We start from the raw sequence: 15,939 nt of genomic DNA on the forward strand, positions 1-15,939 counted from the left end.
TCATGATAACCATTATTGTTCCCCTCTTTCTAAACATATTTGACACCCCCGTATCCCTAGCGTCATTTTCTCTTGTTTTTAATCATCATTATCTTTGCTTATTTGTAGTTTAGTGCTCTTTATTCAAAAAACCAACAAAAACTTTCCCCTCTTTACTCTTGCATTAATGAAAATTGATGTTGAATGAATGAGCTTCCTTAGTGGTTCGACCCTTTACATGCCCCTATACTTGTATTAGGGTAGTTTAGGAATATAAATGATTAATCTGATTAGGGTAGTAGTTTAACGACCTATTTAACCCGCGATCAATTAATCATCGGAGGGGGGTTCCTTGAGCCCCCCCCCCCAAGGGCAGTTTACGTGTTCTGCCTTGCTCAGGTCATCGACGGGATATATATATATAGGCCCTTAGATCATGTTAATTGGACGACTCACATGCTTTCCGTGTCATTGATGGAGTTTTTGTAATATTTTAACTTGATAGGGTAGTTTCCAGTTTCTTTTCTCAAAAGTAAATGAAAATGTAATAAAAGTAAATGAAATAAGTATTAAAGTAAATGAAATTGCCTTAAAAGTAAAAAAAAAAAGGAAAAAATATTGAAAACAACAAAATTCCGATAATGTCATTAATGAGAGCGGGTGCAATGTGAGCTATTAGATAGAGTGCGATCAAGAGATTAGTTCCTAATTCCTATTATTCACCTTGTTTCTCACATGATCTTAATTAGATATATATATATATATATATATATATATATAGGGATCCGGTGAGAATAGGTTCATATGTGAGAATTCATACTTATATGAGAACAGCTAATTTTAAATTTAGAACATGTGAGTAAAAGTTTAGAACATACGAGTAAAAATTTAGAATATGTTTCTGAAATTAAAACTTAGAACATCTGATTAATAATTTAGAACATCTATGTGAGTAATATGTTTAGAACATTTGATTTAAGAATTAGAACAAGTGATTAAAAATTTATAAAATCTACTTTATGAAATTTTAAACATATGAATAAAATTTAGAACATCTGATTTAAGATTATGAACATGTGAATAAAAATTTAGAACAAACTGATATAAAATATAGAAAGTGTGAGTAAAAAATTTAGAACATACGAATAAAAAAATAGAACATACGCTTTAAAATTTGGAACATATAATTAAAAATCTTAGAACACACATTTTAAAATTTAGAACATATAAGTTAAAATTTTGGAACAAGTTATTTAAAATTTATGATATTAAACTTAACTAATTTATGGTTTGGAACATGTGAGTACTAAATTTGAACATTTGATTTAATTTAGAACACCTAAGGAAAAGTTTAGAACATAAAGAGTGTTCTCACATAAGAAAAATTCTCACGAGATCCTCCCCCCCTATATATATATATATATAAATATATATATATATATATATATATATATATATATATATATATATATATATATATATATATATATATATATATATATATATATATATATATATATATACACACACACACACACACTGAATACATGGTAACAATGTAGAAGTGGAAGATTGAAAAAAAACCCTAGCCTCCTTTCTTTCTTCTCTCTTCTAAACTCTAGCCTCTATTGTCAATTTTGAAGGGGCTTCCATCGGATTTCATCGGTGGAAAGCCCCAATCTTTATTTTCTTTTAAACTTTTTGTTTCTTAGGTTTCAATAATAATGTCTCCCTCGAAAGAAATGATCTATCTCCTTCGAAAGACAAGGTTTTTTCGATCTCCTTTGAAAGACAAGGGTTTTCGGACTCCTTCGAAAGACAAGGGTTTTCGGACTCCTTCGAAAGACAAGGTTTTATTTGTGTTTAATTTGATCTCCGGTTGTGTGGGGCTACGATTGATTATGGCTCGAATTCGGGCTACGGAATCAGCACAAGAATTAACTTTAATTTCTCACAAAATTGCGAAGCGACGACGGACCCACTCAAAAAGTTGTATAAGACAACGAATCGAGAATGTGTCAAATTGTTATATTTATGTATTTGGATTCTTAGCTCTTTCCCGATTAATTCTTGTTTGGTTTTGTTAAATTTGTTTTCATTATTGTTAATTGTAATTATAGATGTCGTATGACTTTAGTTAATGAAATTTAATGTCCTTTAGGACTTCTTTCCAAAAAAAAAAAATAAAAAAAATTGGAAGATTGTTTAAGTATTTGGGTGAGATCTCTTTGACAATAAGAGTCTAACCCAAATGGAAATGAGGTAAGTCACAACCAAAGTTTTCAGTTGTAATAAGGCTAATGTAGACTTCTAATCTTTGTTTTCCCTATTGAGTTTTCGAATAAATTTAAAGTTAAACCAGTGTAATCTATCTATCCTTTTTACCTAGTTCCTTGGCGTGATCCAAATTTCTTTATTCACGTTATATTGCTAATTTTCAAATGATTTTAGAAGTGGTGTAATATACAAATTCAATAGGGTAATCTAAGTAGAAATACAGAAATTCATAGGGTAATCTAAGGTCAACTATAGAAATTCTTTTACATTTAGTTTCCAGGTGAATATGGCACACATATATCAAAATTAATGTGTAGCTAGAAAAATTATAAACTACCTACTACCTCCGTCTCGAAATAATGACTCATTTGGCCTAATTTTAGTCCCAAAAAAATGACCCATTTACATTAAAACACCCACCAATTTGCAATAATATTTGTGCAAAATTAGTTTTCCCATATAAAATTTGATTTTCCATGTAATTTTATTACTTTCTCTCTCTAGTTTTTTGTACAAACCCCATGTAAATTTATCTTTTCAATGTACTTTTACTTCTTTTTATTTAACTTTCTTAATACCCGCGTAATCAACTCAAATGGGTCATTCTTTCGGGGATGGAGGGAGTACTATAACTTGCACATTAAAATTGTATCAGTGTCCAATACAATAATTATCTACTGGTACATTGTATGGAATACAATACAAATACAATAAAAATTGGAAATACAATACAATAAAAAATACTCCCTCCGTTTTTAAATACTTGCTCCACTTTTCTTTTCCGGCCACTTTTAAATATTTGCTCCATTTCCTTTTATGGAAAGCTTTTACAATATTCAATTCATTTCTCACACTAAGTAGACCCAATATAATACTCTCTCTCCTCCTATTTTTTCACTACTTTTGTTTTTTTACATTTTTTTATTTTCTCAACTACCCTACTACCTCCATATTTTATTATATTTTCCAATTTCTCCTAAAACTCCGCACATGAAGAAATGGAGCAAGTATTTAAAAACGAAGGGAGTAGCAAATAAACTCATACATTTAAATATGTTATATACTCCATGTTTTTTTCTTACCTTTAAAAAAAATAAAAATGTTATACTCCATAGTTGTTAGTACTTTATGCAAACAACATATATACCATATAATTGCTAATAACATTAATTAATCAAACAAAATCCCGACTAAATTCAGCTGGATCATTCGGATTGGGTATTTTTGAACTCCCCTAACGGTGATTACTACTCACATTTTTAAATACTTGCGGCATTTTTCATTTCTAACCGTTTTTAAATACTTGCTCCATTTTTTTTTATTTGGAAAGCTTTTATAATATTTAATTAATTTTATATTCTTTCCCATCCTATTCCCTCCACCACATTTGCATTATACTCTCTTCGTTTCATATGATAGTTCTAAATGGAATCAATCACATAAATTAAGAAAACAAGAATATTTGAAATATAACATTAAAGTAGAAGACAATTCACAAATAGTTTCGTCTTATTTAAATTATTTCGGTTTTTTTAGAAAACCGTCAAACATAATTGCATAATTCAAGGGAATAATTTTCAATACTTAGAGTCATGTCATCAATTTACAATCAATTAATTAAACTAATCAGAATTTAATATGAATAAAATGGAAATAAAGAATAAGGGCCTGTTCTCTTACATTGAAATTCACTTTAGTTCAGTTTAGTTCAGCTCAGTTCAGTTCAGTTCAGTTCAGTTCAGCTCAGCTCCCTAATTTTCTTCTCTTATAAAATATTCATTTCATTTCAATTCAGTTCAGTTCAGCTCAATTCAGTTCTGTTTCAGTTTAGCTCAAATCAGTTCAGTTCTGTTTCAGTTTAGCTCAAATCAGTTCAGTTCAGTTCAATTCAGTTCAGTCAATGAGAACAGACCCTAAGTTAAGAGTGAAATACATTTAATCTAAGTAGATATTTTTGGAACGTTTAAAATAATATATGAGAGTTAGTATAATTTTTTATTTTTCCACCCACACACTAATGAAAAATAGAGCAAGTATTTAAAAAAAAAAAAAAAAAAAGCACTAGGAAATCTTGGGAGAACAAAAACAAGAACCTTATCCAAATTTCGAGGATTATCCACAACATCATCTTCTCCTTGTCACTCCCTCCCACGAATTAGATTATCACGTTTGTCAAACCAACCCTTCTACATTCCTTTATTTTTCTCTCTCTCTTTACTCGCTCTGTTACATTCAAGCTTAATGTTTTAGTAATCTAACTAACATAAGCTTCAAATTATTAAATCAATGTCTTCTTTCATTTGTCACCATTTTTATCCTTCTCTTTGCACCTCAAAACTTGCATTTCCTACTAACCCAATTGCCCCTATTTATTTGGGTATCCCCAATTATCGTGATAAAGCTCGCTTCAGTCGTTTGAGCAGTCGTTGCTATTCTGAAGTTCCTCGTCATATTGACTCCCATGATAAACAAGTAAGTTTAACTTCACTAATTAATTCTGATATTGCTTGGTATTATAATTTTTTGGGTAGTAATTGTATAATTTTCATAATTATTTGTGATATTGTATTCGAGTTGGCGGGTTTACTGTTCATGTGTGAGATTGATCAATATCGACCAATATTAATAGGGTGATATGTATTGTCAAATGTATGAATTTTTATTTTGTTGAATTTTTTTTGCTGTACCTTTTTTAGAATTTTGATTTTGCCGTTTCCCACCCCCGTACACGTCCATGTTTTTGTCCGTTTCTGTGCAACCTAGAACATTAATAAAGCCTAATATTTAATATTTTGTTGTCATAATTGATGGGTTTGTTGTATATGTAAATTTTTATGGTGTATGATAGCAGAAAAAGAGTTCATTTTCGATGAAGCAATGTGCGATTTCGATAGCATTAGCAATTGGGTTGATAACTGGAGCACCTGATTTAAATTGGCAAAGCCGTGCCCAAGCAATTACTACTCCAGTATTGCCAGATTTAGCAGTGTTAATATCTGGTCCACCAATCAAGGATCCTGAAGCACTTTTGAGATATGCATTACCGATTGATAATAAGGCCATAAGGGAAGTTCAGAAACCGTTGGAAGACATTACGGATAGCCTTAAGGTCGCGGGCCTTAAAGCTCTCGATTCTGTTGAGAGAGTAAGAATCAAGGGCCTTATTCTTTTATTAACATGAACTGTCTTCTTATTCAGTGTTAATAATGCTGATGATTGATTATAAGCTGTTATGTGATTGTAGAACTTAAAGCAGGCGTCTCGTGCACTGAAGAATGGCAAGAGTTTAATTATTTCAGGGCTGGCTGAATCAAAGAAGGATCGCGGTATGGAGCTGCTCGACAGGCTAGAGATAGGAATGGGTGAGCTCCAACAGATTGTCGAAAACAGGTATAGGGATGGGGTTGCTCCTAAACAAAAGGAGTTGCTTCAGTATGTTGGCAGGTTAGTGTCTTGTAGACTGTTATTGGGAATGGGAAGTTACTTTGTGATGTTAATTGATTATGATATGTAAGGGTTGCTTGCTGTTTTATAATTAGTTGACAAATTAGTTTGAGATTGTGATTTATGACTTTACAAGAACAACAAAGCCCTAGTCCCAAAATGATTTGGGGTCGGCCAACATGAATCATCATAAGGAATCGTACGACATAAAGAAAAGGACATAACAAAATCATCATTGAAAAGAGTTTGAATTTTATTCTTGATTCTCTTTTAGAACTCCCCTAATTTTTCTTAAATGCTCTGTTGTCTAATCACTTTACTCACCTGATTTATGACTTTGTAACATAAAAATCTTAAGAGCCCCATTCTTAAAATAATCTGTTTCTTTGCTTTTCCTCTGTGTCAAATAAGGTTTGGTGTTTTTTTTTTTTTTTTTTTTTTTTTTTTTTTTTTTTTTTAATTAGCTGAAAAATCTGTCTGAGATTGTGAGACTTCCCAATACAGAAATCCAAAGAGTCCACTTTTCCTCTTTTATAAAGGGCAGGGAAAAAATGGGTGCTTATGATGTTATGAAGGGGAAGTATGGTACTCGGGTGGGTTGAGGGGTAGTAGAACACTACTGTGATGAATTAGAAAGGACTTGTAAAGCCCAAACCTCTTAAAATAAGCTTTATCTCATAGGTATCCTTATTGACTGCAGCTGAGATCTTCCTGGGGCATTGGGTTTCTGCAGTGTTGAAGAGGACATGGTGGATGGCTTCCCATATGAAGTGCCAGAAGAATACCGATCTATGCCACTCCTGAAGGGAAGAGCAGTTGTTCAGATGAAGGTCAAGGTGAAGGACAATCCAAATCTTGAGGATTGTGTTTTTCGCATTGTTCTTGATGGTTACAATGCCCCGGTAACTTCTGGCAATTTTCTGGATTTGGTGGAAAGGCACTTTTATGATGGCATGGAGATCCAAAGAGGTAACAAATTTGATACTATGTAATTTGGTAACTATTACCACAATTAATGGGAACTATAGTGACAGTTTATATATGTTTGTTTGCTTGGTGATAGTTATAATATGAATTATGAAACTAGAATACTTGATGCCTAGTGCAGAAGACGTCTAATATTTCTTTTGGTTCTTTGATGTCATAAACATATTTACTGCCTTACTGGGGTGTAAAATGTTTCCTCCCATGGTCATTGAAAAAGCTAAAAAGGTTCTGATATTACAAGGTTGTAGTGGTCATTGAATTTCTAAATACTTTTATCTAAATGTCAAGAAATTCTGAAATTACAACGCTTTCGTGGACTCGTGGTTATTGAAATGCTTAGAAACTGTCTGTGTGTGTCTTAATGATATGATGGCCTTTCATTTCTATTGCAGCCGATGGCTTTGTTGTCCAAACAGGAGACCCTGAAGGTCCAGCTGAGGGTTTCATTGACCCAAGCACAGAAAAGCCTCGCGCAGTCCCATTGGAAATCATGGTGGAAGGAGAAAAAGTTCCGTTTTACGGTGCAACTCTAGAAGTAAGCTCCTCTCATAATATGTTTTGCAAATGTGCATCACCATAGTTCATTACTGCACAATTATGCTTTATAAGAGACCAATATAAATGCATATGTAACTTTTCCTATGATTTGAGAGAATGAGGGGTAGCTCAAGTGGTTAGAGCTTCCCTCCCGATTCTAGGAAATTTTGGGATCAAATCTCACCCCCGCCCTTGTGGCTCTATAAACACCAAAAAATAAAACTTTTCCTATGATTTTCATTTATTTATTTTTGTGAAATGTGGCGTACTGTTTATCGCATTATCAATTAATATTATTCTGTTATTGGGTGTTCTGTTTTGCATACATTGTTTAATGGGTGAAATTTTGTTTTGAAATACTGTTTATCGCATTATCAATTAATATTATTCTGTTATTGGGTGTTCTGTTTTGCATACATTGTTTAATGGGTGAAATTTTGTTTTGAAGTAATTTTGATCCTCTATTACCCTTATATTTAGACAGTATATATTGCTTTTTGTAAAATATTGAATGATTTCAGATCTTACAATCTGTACAATATGGTTTCAGGAACTTGGTTTATACAAAGCTCAGACAAAGCTTCCGTTCAATGCCTTTGGTACAATGGCCATGGCTAGAGAGGTAAGAACTTGCAACCACAAATACTGATTTTTATACATAACCATAAACATATGTATGTAGACATGTAGTACTGACATATTATATGGTCAGTATATAGTTTTGTTGTGACATATTCAGCTCCTAATTGTTGCAGGAATTTGAGAACAATTCAGCTTCAAGTCAAGTATTTTGGTTGTTAAAAGAAAGTGAACTGACCCCAAGTAATGCCAATATTTTAGATGGTCGATATGCAGTATTTGGCTATGTAACTGAAAACGAAGATTATTTAGCAGATCTCAAGGTTGGCGATGTCATAGAATCAGTCCAAGTGGTCTCTGGCGGTGATAATCTTGTCAATCCAACTTACAAAATTGCTGGCTAGATCTTCTTGATTTGTGAGGTTTGAGTATGGATACGCATTCATTATAAATTAGTTGAGCAGTTTTCTGACATTTTCATTAGTTTCAGCGGGGTGTGAATGGAGCCTTCTTTGTAGGAGAGGTATTAACATTCCATTTGTAATTTCTATATGAATATCAGAACCTGTTTGTATTCAAGCTTCAAGCTTTGGTTAAATTTGTGATTAAAGCGTCAGCTTTTAAGATTTGAGAAGTTCCATCAGCCCATTATTTTGCTGCGATGTAAACTGCCTTTTGAACAAATTATTTATAAGAATGTTAATTTTAGCAGCACTTTTTATAGCCTATGAACAATTTTTTGTCCAATTAAACCTCTCTTTGATTTGAGGAATTTGCTTTTTGGTTCTATATACTATACTATATAATGGTCAATCATAATAATATGAGTATTAAAATAATACTACATCCGTTTCTTTTTAGTTGACACGTATTCCTATTTAGGAATTTTTTTTAGCAGACACATTTCCTTTTGGGGTAACTTTTTTACCTTGCATTTACGAACTACCCCGCTTGTTTTTTCATTCTCTCTCACTCTCTCTCCTCTCCTTAATATATGTGCCTAAATCAAACGCGTCAACTAAATAGAAACGGAGGAAGTATGATCGTTACTCTAAGTCACATCATTCCGAAATGAACGACTTTTATTTTGACGTAGGGAAAATGTAGGTCGTTATCTAATCTTCCTTAGAGCCAAACAAATTTATAAACACTTAACAAACCTAAATACGAGTATAGAGGTAAGTAGGTCGAACCCAAAGGAACAGTATTGTTCAAACACTCTCAATTATGCGCCTAAACTAGGTCGAACTCGAAGGTGAAGAAGGAACACTAACAATTAACAAACAAATAAAACATTAGGAATGAGGATCAATAAGTGATCATGACAATTGCAACAACTTGGGAGGATCATGCCAATCAAAGGTTGTGAAGACTAATAATAAGAGCTATCAATTGGAATTAAAGAGCTATCTCCTAATCGTTAAGCTAGGGTTCACTATAAATAACAAAATAAGAGAATCACAATCCAAACCAATCAATAATTGCAATTCCTAAATCAATTGGTCGTGTCATAACAATTACAATGCAATCTAGCATAATTCTCAAGGTCTAATCGAATTACACACATGCAAACTGTTTTTGGTATTTTATACCCGGCCAAGTTGCCCAATCAGAGTTTGAAATGTGTCACTGGAAGGGGCGCAACTTGGACCTTCCAGATGGTGACACGTGTCAAGCAGATATAGCTCCTGATTTGGGATATTTAATAACCCCAGTGGACCAATGAGAGAGCAACACATGTTGCCTTGGGAGGCGCCCAAATGGCCTCTCCAGATGTGTGACACGTGTCACTTAGATATCCCTTCTCAAAAGGCGGCCTTCAAGGCCCAAACTTTGAGGGCGCCGCAAAACGGCGTGCCCTAATCCCTAGGTCATCAAACCGTAGGGAGGGCACACTTCCCAAGGACCCTATAAATAGGGACATTCCCCTCATTTATGGGGACACGTTATGTTAATTATTGCAATTATTACTGAGATGTCGTTCTCAAGAAACAGACGGCACCTGAGCTTGGAATCCGAGCAGATAACTTAATTTCCGCACATTTTATTCCGAACACTTTACTAACTTAATCTTCGGAGGCGGACCACCGACCATCCGGCGGTCCGTTTGTTTTGCAGGCAAAGGTGACCTTGTGAATCCAGTCTTGAGCTGTAACTCTCCCGAGGGACACGAAAAACCCCGAAACATTTGGCGCCGTCTGTGGGGAGAGTACCTCTAAGATGGCTTCTCATGATAATCCTGTGCCGCCTCTAGAGACCAACCGGCCTCTGAAAGAAATACATGTCCAGACGGACCATGACTCAGTTGACGACGCTGATGTCCAAACCTATGTGACCCCTAATGGGTCACTCATCTCTAAGCACCTTCGTCAGAAAGACAGGTGGGAGCGCAATGCTAACCAGGCGGGTACTAATTGGCCCCCTGGAGCCTCAAGTAAGCCCACAGGGCATGCGACTGATGCCTCCCAGGCGGCAGGATCAGCCCTAGTCACCCGTGACGAGCTCATAAAATTCATGAGTAGCCTCAGGGGTGAAATCAAAGGACTAATCAACAAGCGAACGGCTGCCCATAGAAAGGAGCAGTCGGCCACAAGGCCTGCGAAGTCTGGGCAGCAGAATTCGGTCCGAGACCGACAACCGACTCCTCGCCCGGAGAAGGATCGACCTCTGTTCGACCTATCAAGACTCCGTTTCCCTGAAACGGTGAAAAGGAAAGCCATCCGGCATGTTCAGTCATACGGTAGCAAATAGACATTTCCTGATGCTCGTCAATATATCGACAGCTAAGGAATCAGCAGCTGTCGGAGTCGGCTTCAACGTCGACTTATCATTATAGTTTTCAGAACACCTCGGTGAGGAATTCCTCTTCCGGGCCAAGGACTCCCTTAAGCGGCCCCCTCAAGCAGTCGGGGCCTCACCTAATCAATTTGGCGCAGTATGTGGCACAACCACCATACAGACCGCCTGCTTTACCTTACATCCAGCCTGCCTTCTTCGGAGGACAAGCGGCATATAACTATCAGCCCTTGGACTGGAAGCTTCGGCTACAAAACCTTGGGGAGCAGCCCTCTGCGTTCTCTAGGGAAATAGATAAAGCCGAACAGCCGGCCAAGGTTAAAAATGTCATGGTTGGAACCTATGATGGTACTTCCAACCCTGAAGACCACCTCTTGGCATACACCCACCTCATGTACTTACAGGGGTTGGACAATGCCGCCTGGTGTCGATGCTTCCCAGCCACCCTGAAGGGCATAGCCCAGCAGTGGTTTGGCAATCTGCCGGCTGGTTGCATAAATAGCTTAAAGACGTTTGCGTGCTTAATTGCTTCTAACTTCTCTATGAACATCCCTTCTAAGAAAACGAGCCTTCATTTAGGCCATGTACAGTAGGGAGATAGAGAAGGGTTGCGATCATACGTCAGGCAGTTCAATCTGGTGAGAATCCTGATACAAGGATTGTCTGACGAAGTGGCTTTCACAGACTTTTTCAAAGGTCTGAAGGACGGGTCGAAAGTTCGAACTCGTCCATAAGAAAATCTTCACCCTCCAAGGAGCTTTGATGAAGGCGGACGCTTATATACAGGCGACCGAGGTCTGCTCCTCTAATAAGTAGTCGAACTCTAAAAAGTCTGACCGACAGAAGGAGAGTCGACCTGCTCAGTCGTCTCTAAAACCAGTAGAGAGCAAAAAGAAAAAACAAATCTGGGTGGTTGATAACTCCGATCAGCCAGCCTAGAAGAAAAAGAAAGAGTGAAAGCCGTACATTCCAAGGTACGAGTTTCAGAAGGACAGCTACTCCATCCTCATGGAGATTAAGGATCGGTTGACTCTTGAGAACCCGACTCCTATGAAAGGTTCCGCTGAAAAATGGAACAAGAACAAACACTGTCACTACCATGAGGATGTCGGCCATGACATGAACGACTGCTTCAGCCTCAAGCGGGAGCTTGACCGTCTGGCCGACAAAGGAGTGCTGAAATCCTGTGTGAAGTCCAAAGTGGCTTCCAAATCAAATCTTGGGAAATCGAGCAAAAAGACTCCTCATTCTGCTATCAGCTCTGAAACGGATGAAGAACCGATCTATACGATAGCAGGCGGATTCGCCGGTGGTGGTCCAACCATCCAGGGAAACAAGGATCATCTAAGAAAGATGGTCCATTCTAATGATGAGGGACATGCGGCTAGTACATCCGCCTCCCTAAAGTCATCATCACCGAAAAGGATAGAGGCAAAGTCCGTCGGCCGCATGATGACCCTGTGGTCATAGAATGCAAAGTGGCCAACCAATAAGTTGGTCGCATCTTAATTGACACAGGAAGCTCCTCAGACATCATTAGCTACAAATGTCTATCCAACCTAAAATACATGCCGGATAGTATGACGGATGTCTCCCATCCCCTTGTGGGTTTTGGGGGAGGAGTTGTGCATCCAGTCGAACGCATTGATTTGCCCATCCGACTGGGAGAAAAAGGTAGCGGTTGGCACATGACCATCCAGTTCCTGGTGGTTGAGGAGCTGACCGCCTACAACCTCATCCTTGGCCGACCCACTCTTAACGAGTGCAAGGCAATCATCATTCCAGCTCTCATGCTTGTCAAGTATAAGAGGGATGATGGAACTGTTGGCTCCCTTAACAGGGACCAGAAGACGGCTCGAGAATGCTATCTCTCATACGTCAAGCCTGCGGCAGCTGCAACTGTACTGGGTAAAGAGCCAATTGATCTTGATGAGGTCAAGGATGACCATCCGGCCCCATCAGCCGTTAAGAAACGAAAGCCTAATCCGCTGGTGGTGGTCAAAAAAGAAAAGCAATAGCAATCACTGACCGGGGAACGGTCATATGACCTCCGTCCCCAGCCGGTTGGTGAGCACACTAATATTCCTCTGGTCCATAGCGAATTGTTAAGGTGGGGACGACTGCTTTTGCTAAGTTGGGCACAAGTCTGCATCAACTCTTGAAAGAATTCAAAGAAATTTTTGTCTTTGAAGTGGAAGAGATGTCAGGCATCAGCCCAGATCTTGCTATCCACAACCTCGTTGTGGATCCCAAAAAGAAGCCCATTCAGCAAAAGAAAAGAAACCATGGCGAGGAAAGAAGTCAGGCAGCAACCACCGAAGTTAAAAAGTTGTTAGACACTGGGTTCATTAGGCCATGTAGCTTCCTGAATGGGTTGCAAATGTTGTGCTTGTAAAGAAGCCGAATGGCACCTGGCGCATGTGTGTAGATTACACTGACTTGAACAGAGCATGTCCGAAGGATAGTTATCCACTTCCAAAGATCGAAAGTCTGGTCGAATCTACAGCTGGACATGCCCTGATGAGTTTTATGGACGCCTATTCAGGCTTTCATTAGATTCCCTGTGGAAAAAGGATCAAGAAAAGACAACATTCGTCACTGATCAAGGGTTATTCTGTTACAATGTGGTGCCGTTTGGTTTGAAGAATGCGCCTGCTACTTTCCGACGAATGATTAATACAGTCTTCATTAATCAAATTGGGAGGAATGTAGAGGCATACATTGATGATATGATAGTCAAATCCAAACAGCAGGCGGATCACCTGTCTGACCTCCGAGAAACATTCGCCACACTCAGGCGGCACAAGGTCATGCTAAATCCAAAAAGTGTGTCTTTGGTGTTGAGTCTGGGAAGTTTCTCGGATTCTTGATTGACCAAAGGGGGATAGAGGCCAACCCTGAAAAAATACAAGCGGTATTCGACATGCAGTTGCCCCGTTCTGTAAAGGAAGTTCAAAAATTAACCGGTTGTCTGGCAGCTCTGGGAAGATTACTCTTAGTTAAAGAGACGACATCCAGCTCCCAGTCTACTTCATTGGCCACGTTCTTAGAAACGTAGAGCTTCGGTACCCCATTGTTGAAAATTTTGATCTCGCCCTTTTCATGGCTGTCAAGAAGTTGAAACCATACTTCTTGGCACATCCGGTTACGGTCTACACTGACCAACCAATCAAGCGGCCAATGACAACCCTAGAGTCTTCTAGCATAATGCTCAAATGGGCTATTGAACTACAGGGACTGGAAATCACTTTCGAACCAAGGAAGGCAATAAAGAGGCAAGCATTTGCTGACTTTATTGTTGAAATGACAAGGCCGGCTGAGCCGAATCATATCAATCAGGTTTGGAAAGTGTATGTGGACGGAAGCTCCACGATGAACGACTGTGGTGCAGGCGTAATTTTTCAGTCTCTTGAGGGGGACAAATATGAATATGCACTACGGTTCAAGTTTCAAGCCTCAAATATTGAGGCCGAGTATGAAGCCCTGTTACCCGACATTCGGATGTGTAAGGCGGTGCAGACATCCACTTTTGGCCTCTTGTCCTGATAGGAAGTACAATGACGATAAATAAAACCATCTTCGTGTTGGATTGAAGTGAAGAATGCTTATGGATATCTGGTTAAGCCACAAAACACAAAAGACTAGCCTAAATTGAAGAAAAAGCCAAAACAAAGGTCCAATTAATTAAACTCGATCATAATTAGGCTTAACCTCGTGCTTAAACCCTAATAATGACGGATTAAGGAGCGCCTAGGTTAAAACCTAGTGCTGCCGCAGAAAAAGCCGTGCGCATCTCACAAAGTCGCGCTGGGCTGCCGCGCGCAACTAAGGCCCTGTTCTTTTGAGCTTCTGGGCAGAGCAGAGCAGATTTCAGCAGAGCAAAGCAAAGCAGAGCAGAGCAGAGCAGATTTCAGCAGAGCAGAGCAGATTTCAGCCGAGCCGAGCAGAGCAGAGCAGATTTTATTATTATTATTATTATTAATAATATTATTATTATTATCATCATCATCATCATCATCATCATCATCATCATCATCACTACTACTACTGCTACTACTACTACTATTATTATTATTATTATTATTAAATATTAATTATTATTATTATTACTAAATATTAATTATTATTATTATTTTTTTGAAAGAAATATTTATTATTATTATTATTGTTATTATTACTACTACTACTACTACTACTACTACTACTACTACTACTACTACTACTACTACTACTACTACTACTACTACTACTACTACTACTACTACTACTACTACTACTACTACTACTACTACTACTACTACTACTACTACTATTATCGCATTATTATTATAATCAATTAAATTTTTAAAGTTAAATATTAATTATTATTATAATTATTATGAAATATTATTTAATTATTATTATTATTAAAAATTAAAAATTAGTATTATATTTAAATATTAGTTATTATCTTAATATTAATTGCTATTATAAAAATCAATTATTGTTATTATAATTAATATTATTAGTTATAAGTATTATTATTACTATTAGTATAATTACTATTATTATTACTATTATTATTATTATTAAATATTAATTATTGTTATTATTATTATTATTATTATTGTTATTAATAATTATTAATAATTTATTATTATTATTAGTATTATTATTAAATATTAATAATTATTTTTTAATAATAATAATAATAATAATAATAATAACAATTATTATTAATAAATATTAAATAATATATTTAATATTTAATATTTATTATTGTTATCTATTATTATTTATTTATTTATTTATTTATTATTATTAATTATTAATTATTATTATAATAATTTTATATTAAGTATTAATTTTAAGTAGAGCAGAGCAGGGCAGAGTAGAGCAGAGCAGAGCAGATTGAAGCAGAGCAGAGCAGATTTCAGCAAAGCAGAGCAGAGCAATGCAGATTTCAGCAGAGGAGAGCAGAGCAAAGCAGCTCTAAAGAACGGGGCCTAATTCGGTTGCGCGCGACACCCAGCGCAACTTTCAGAGTTGCGCTGCGGAAGATTCAGAATTATTCGGAAAATATAAAATCGAATCTTACCATAAAGTCGCGCGCAAGACATTTAGTTGCGCTGCACATAGCAGCGCAACTCTATAACTTGCGCTGGGTTTCTGCGTGCAACTCTCTCTATTACGCGCACACCTGCTATGGCAGAATGCTCGAAAACCTAAACCTAATCATTCCCTATAAATACGAGCTTAAACCAAGGCTTCAACAGACAGGAAATTAACCTAAAACTCTGGCGAAATAACTTGTGAACTTGTGAAACCTAGCCCTCTTGTCTTAAACACTCACCCTTTCGA

At 36.7% G+C, this 15,939-nt stretch overlaps 1 protein-coding gene across 2 annotated transcripts; it reads left to right on the forward strand.

The window, feature by feature from the left end:
- The first annotated feature begins 4,122 nt into the window (after positions 1-4,122).
- LOC110700316 (peptidyl-prolyl cis-trans isomerase, chloroplastic-like) lies at positions 4,123-8,517 on the forward strand. Of its 2 annotated transcripts, none has more exons than XM_021877840.1 (7): positions 4,123-4,728; positions 5,105-5,401; positions 5,501-5,700; positions 6,434-6,669; positions 7,080-7,222; positions 7,775-7,846; positions 7,980-8,517. In XM_021877840.1, exons 1-7 carry the CDS (start codon positions 4,543-4,545, stop codon positions 8,205-8,207), a joined length of 1,362 nt encoding a protein of 453 aa, XP_021733532.1. In that variant the 5' UTR covers positions 4,123-4,542; the 3' UTR covers positions 8,208-8,517. The 2 variants fall into 2 exon arrangements, with proteins under 2 accessions (XP_021733532.1, XP_021733540.1); XM_021877848.1 differs by having other exon boundaries at positions 4,124-4,728; positions 5,108-5,401.
- The last annotated feature ends 7,422 nt before the right edge of the window (positions 8,518-15,939 follow it).

This window comes from Chenopodium quinoa, unplaced genomic scaffold, assembly GCF_001683475.1.
Source record: "Chenopodium quinoa cultivar QQ74 unplaced genomic scaffold, ASM168347v1, whole genome shotgun sequence".
Taxonomy (NCBI): domain Eukaryota; kingdom Viridiplantae; phylum Streptophyta; class Magnoliopsida; order Caryophyllales; family Amaranthaceae; genus Chenopodium; species Chenopodium quinoa.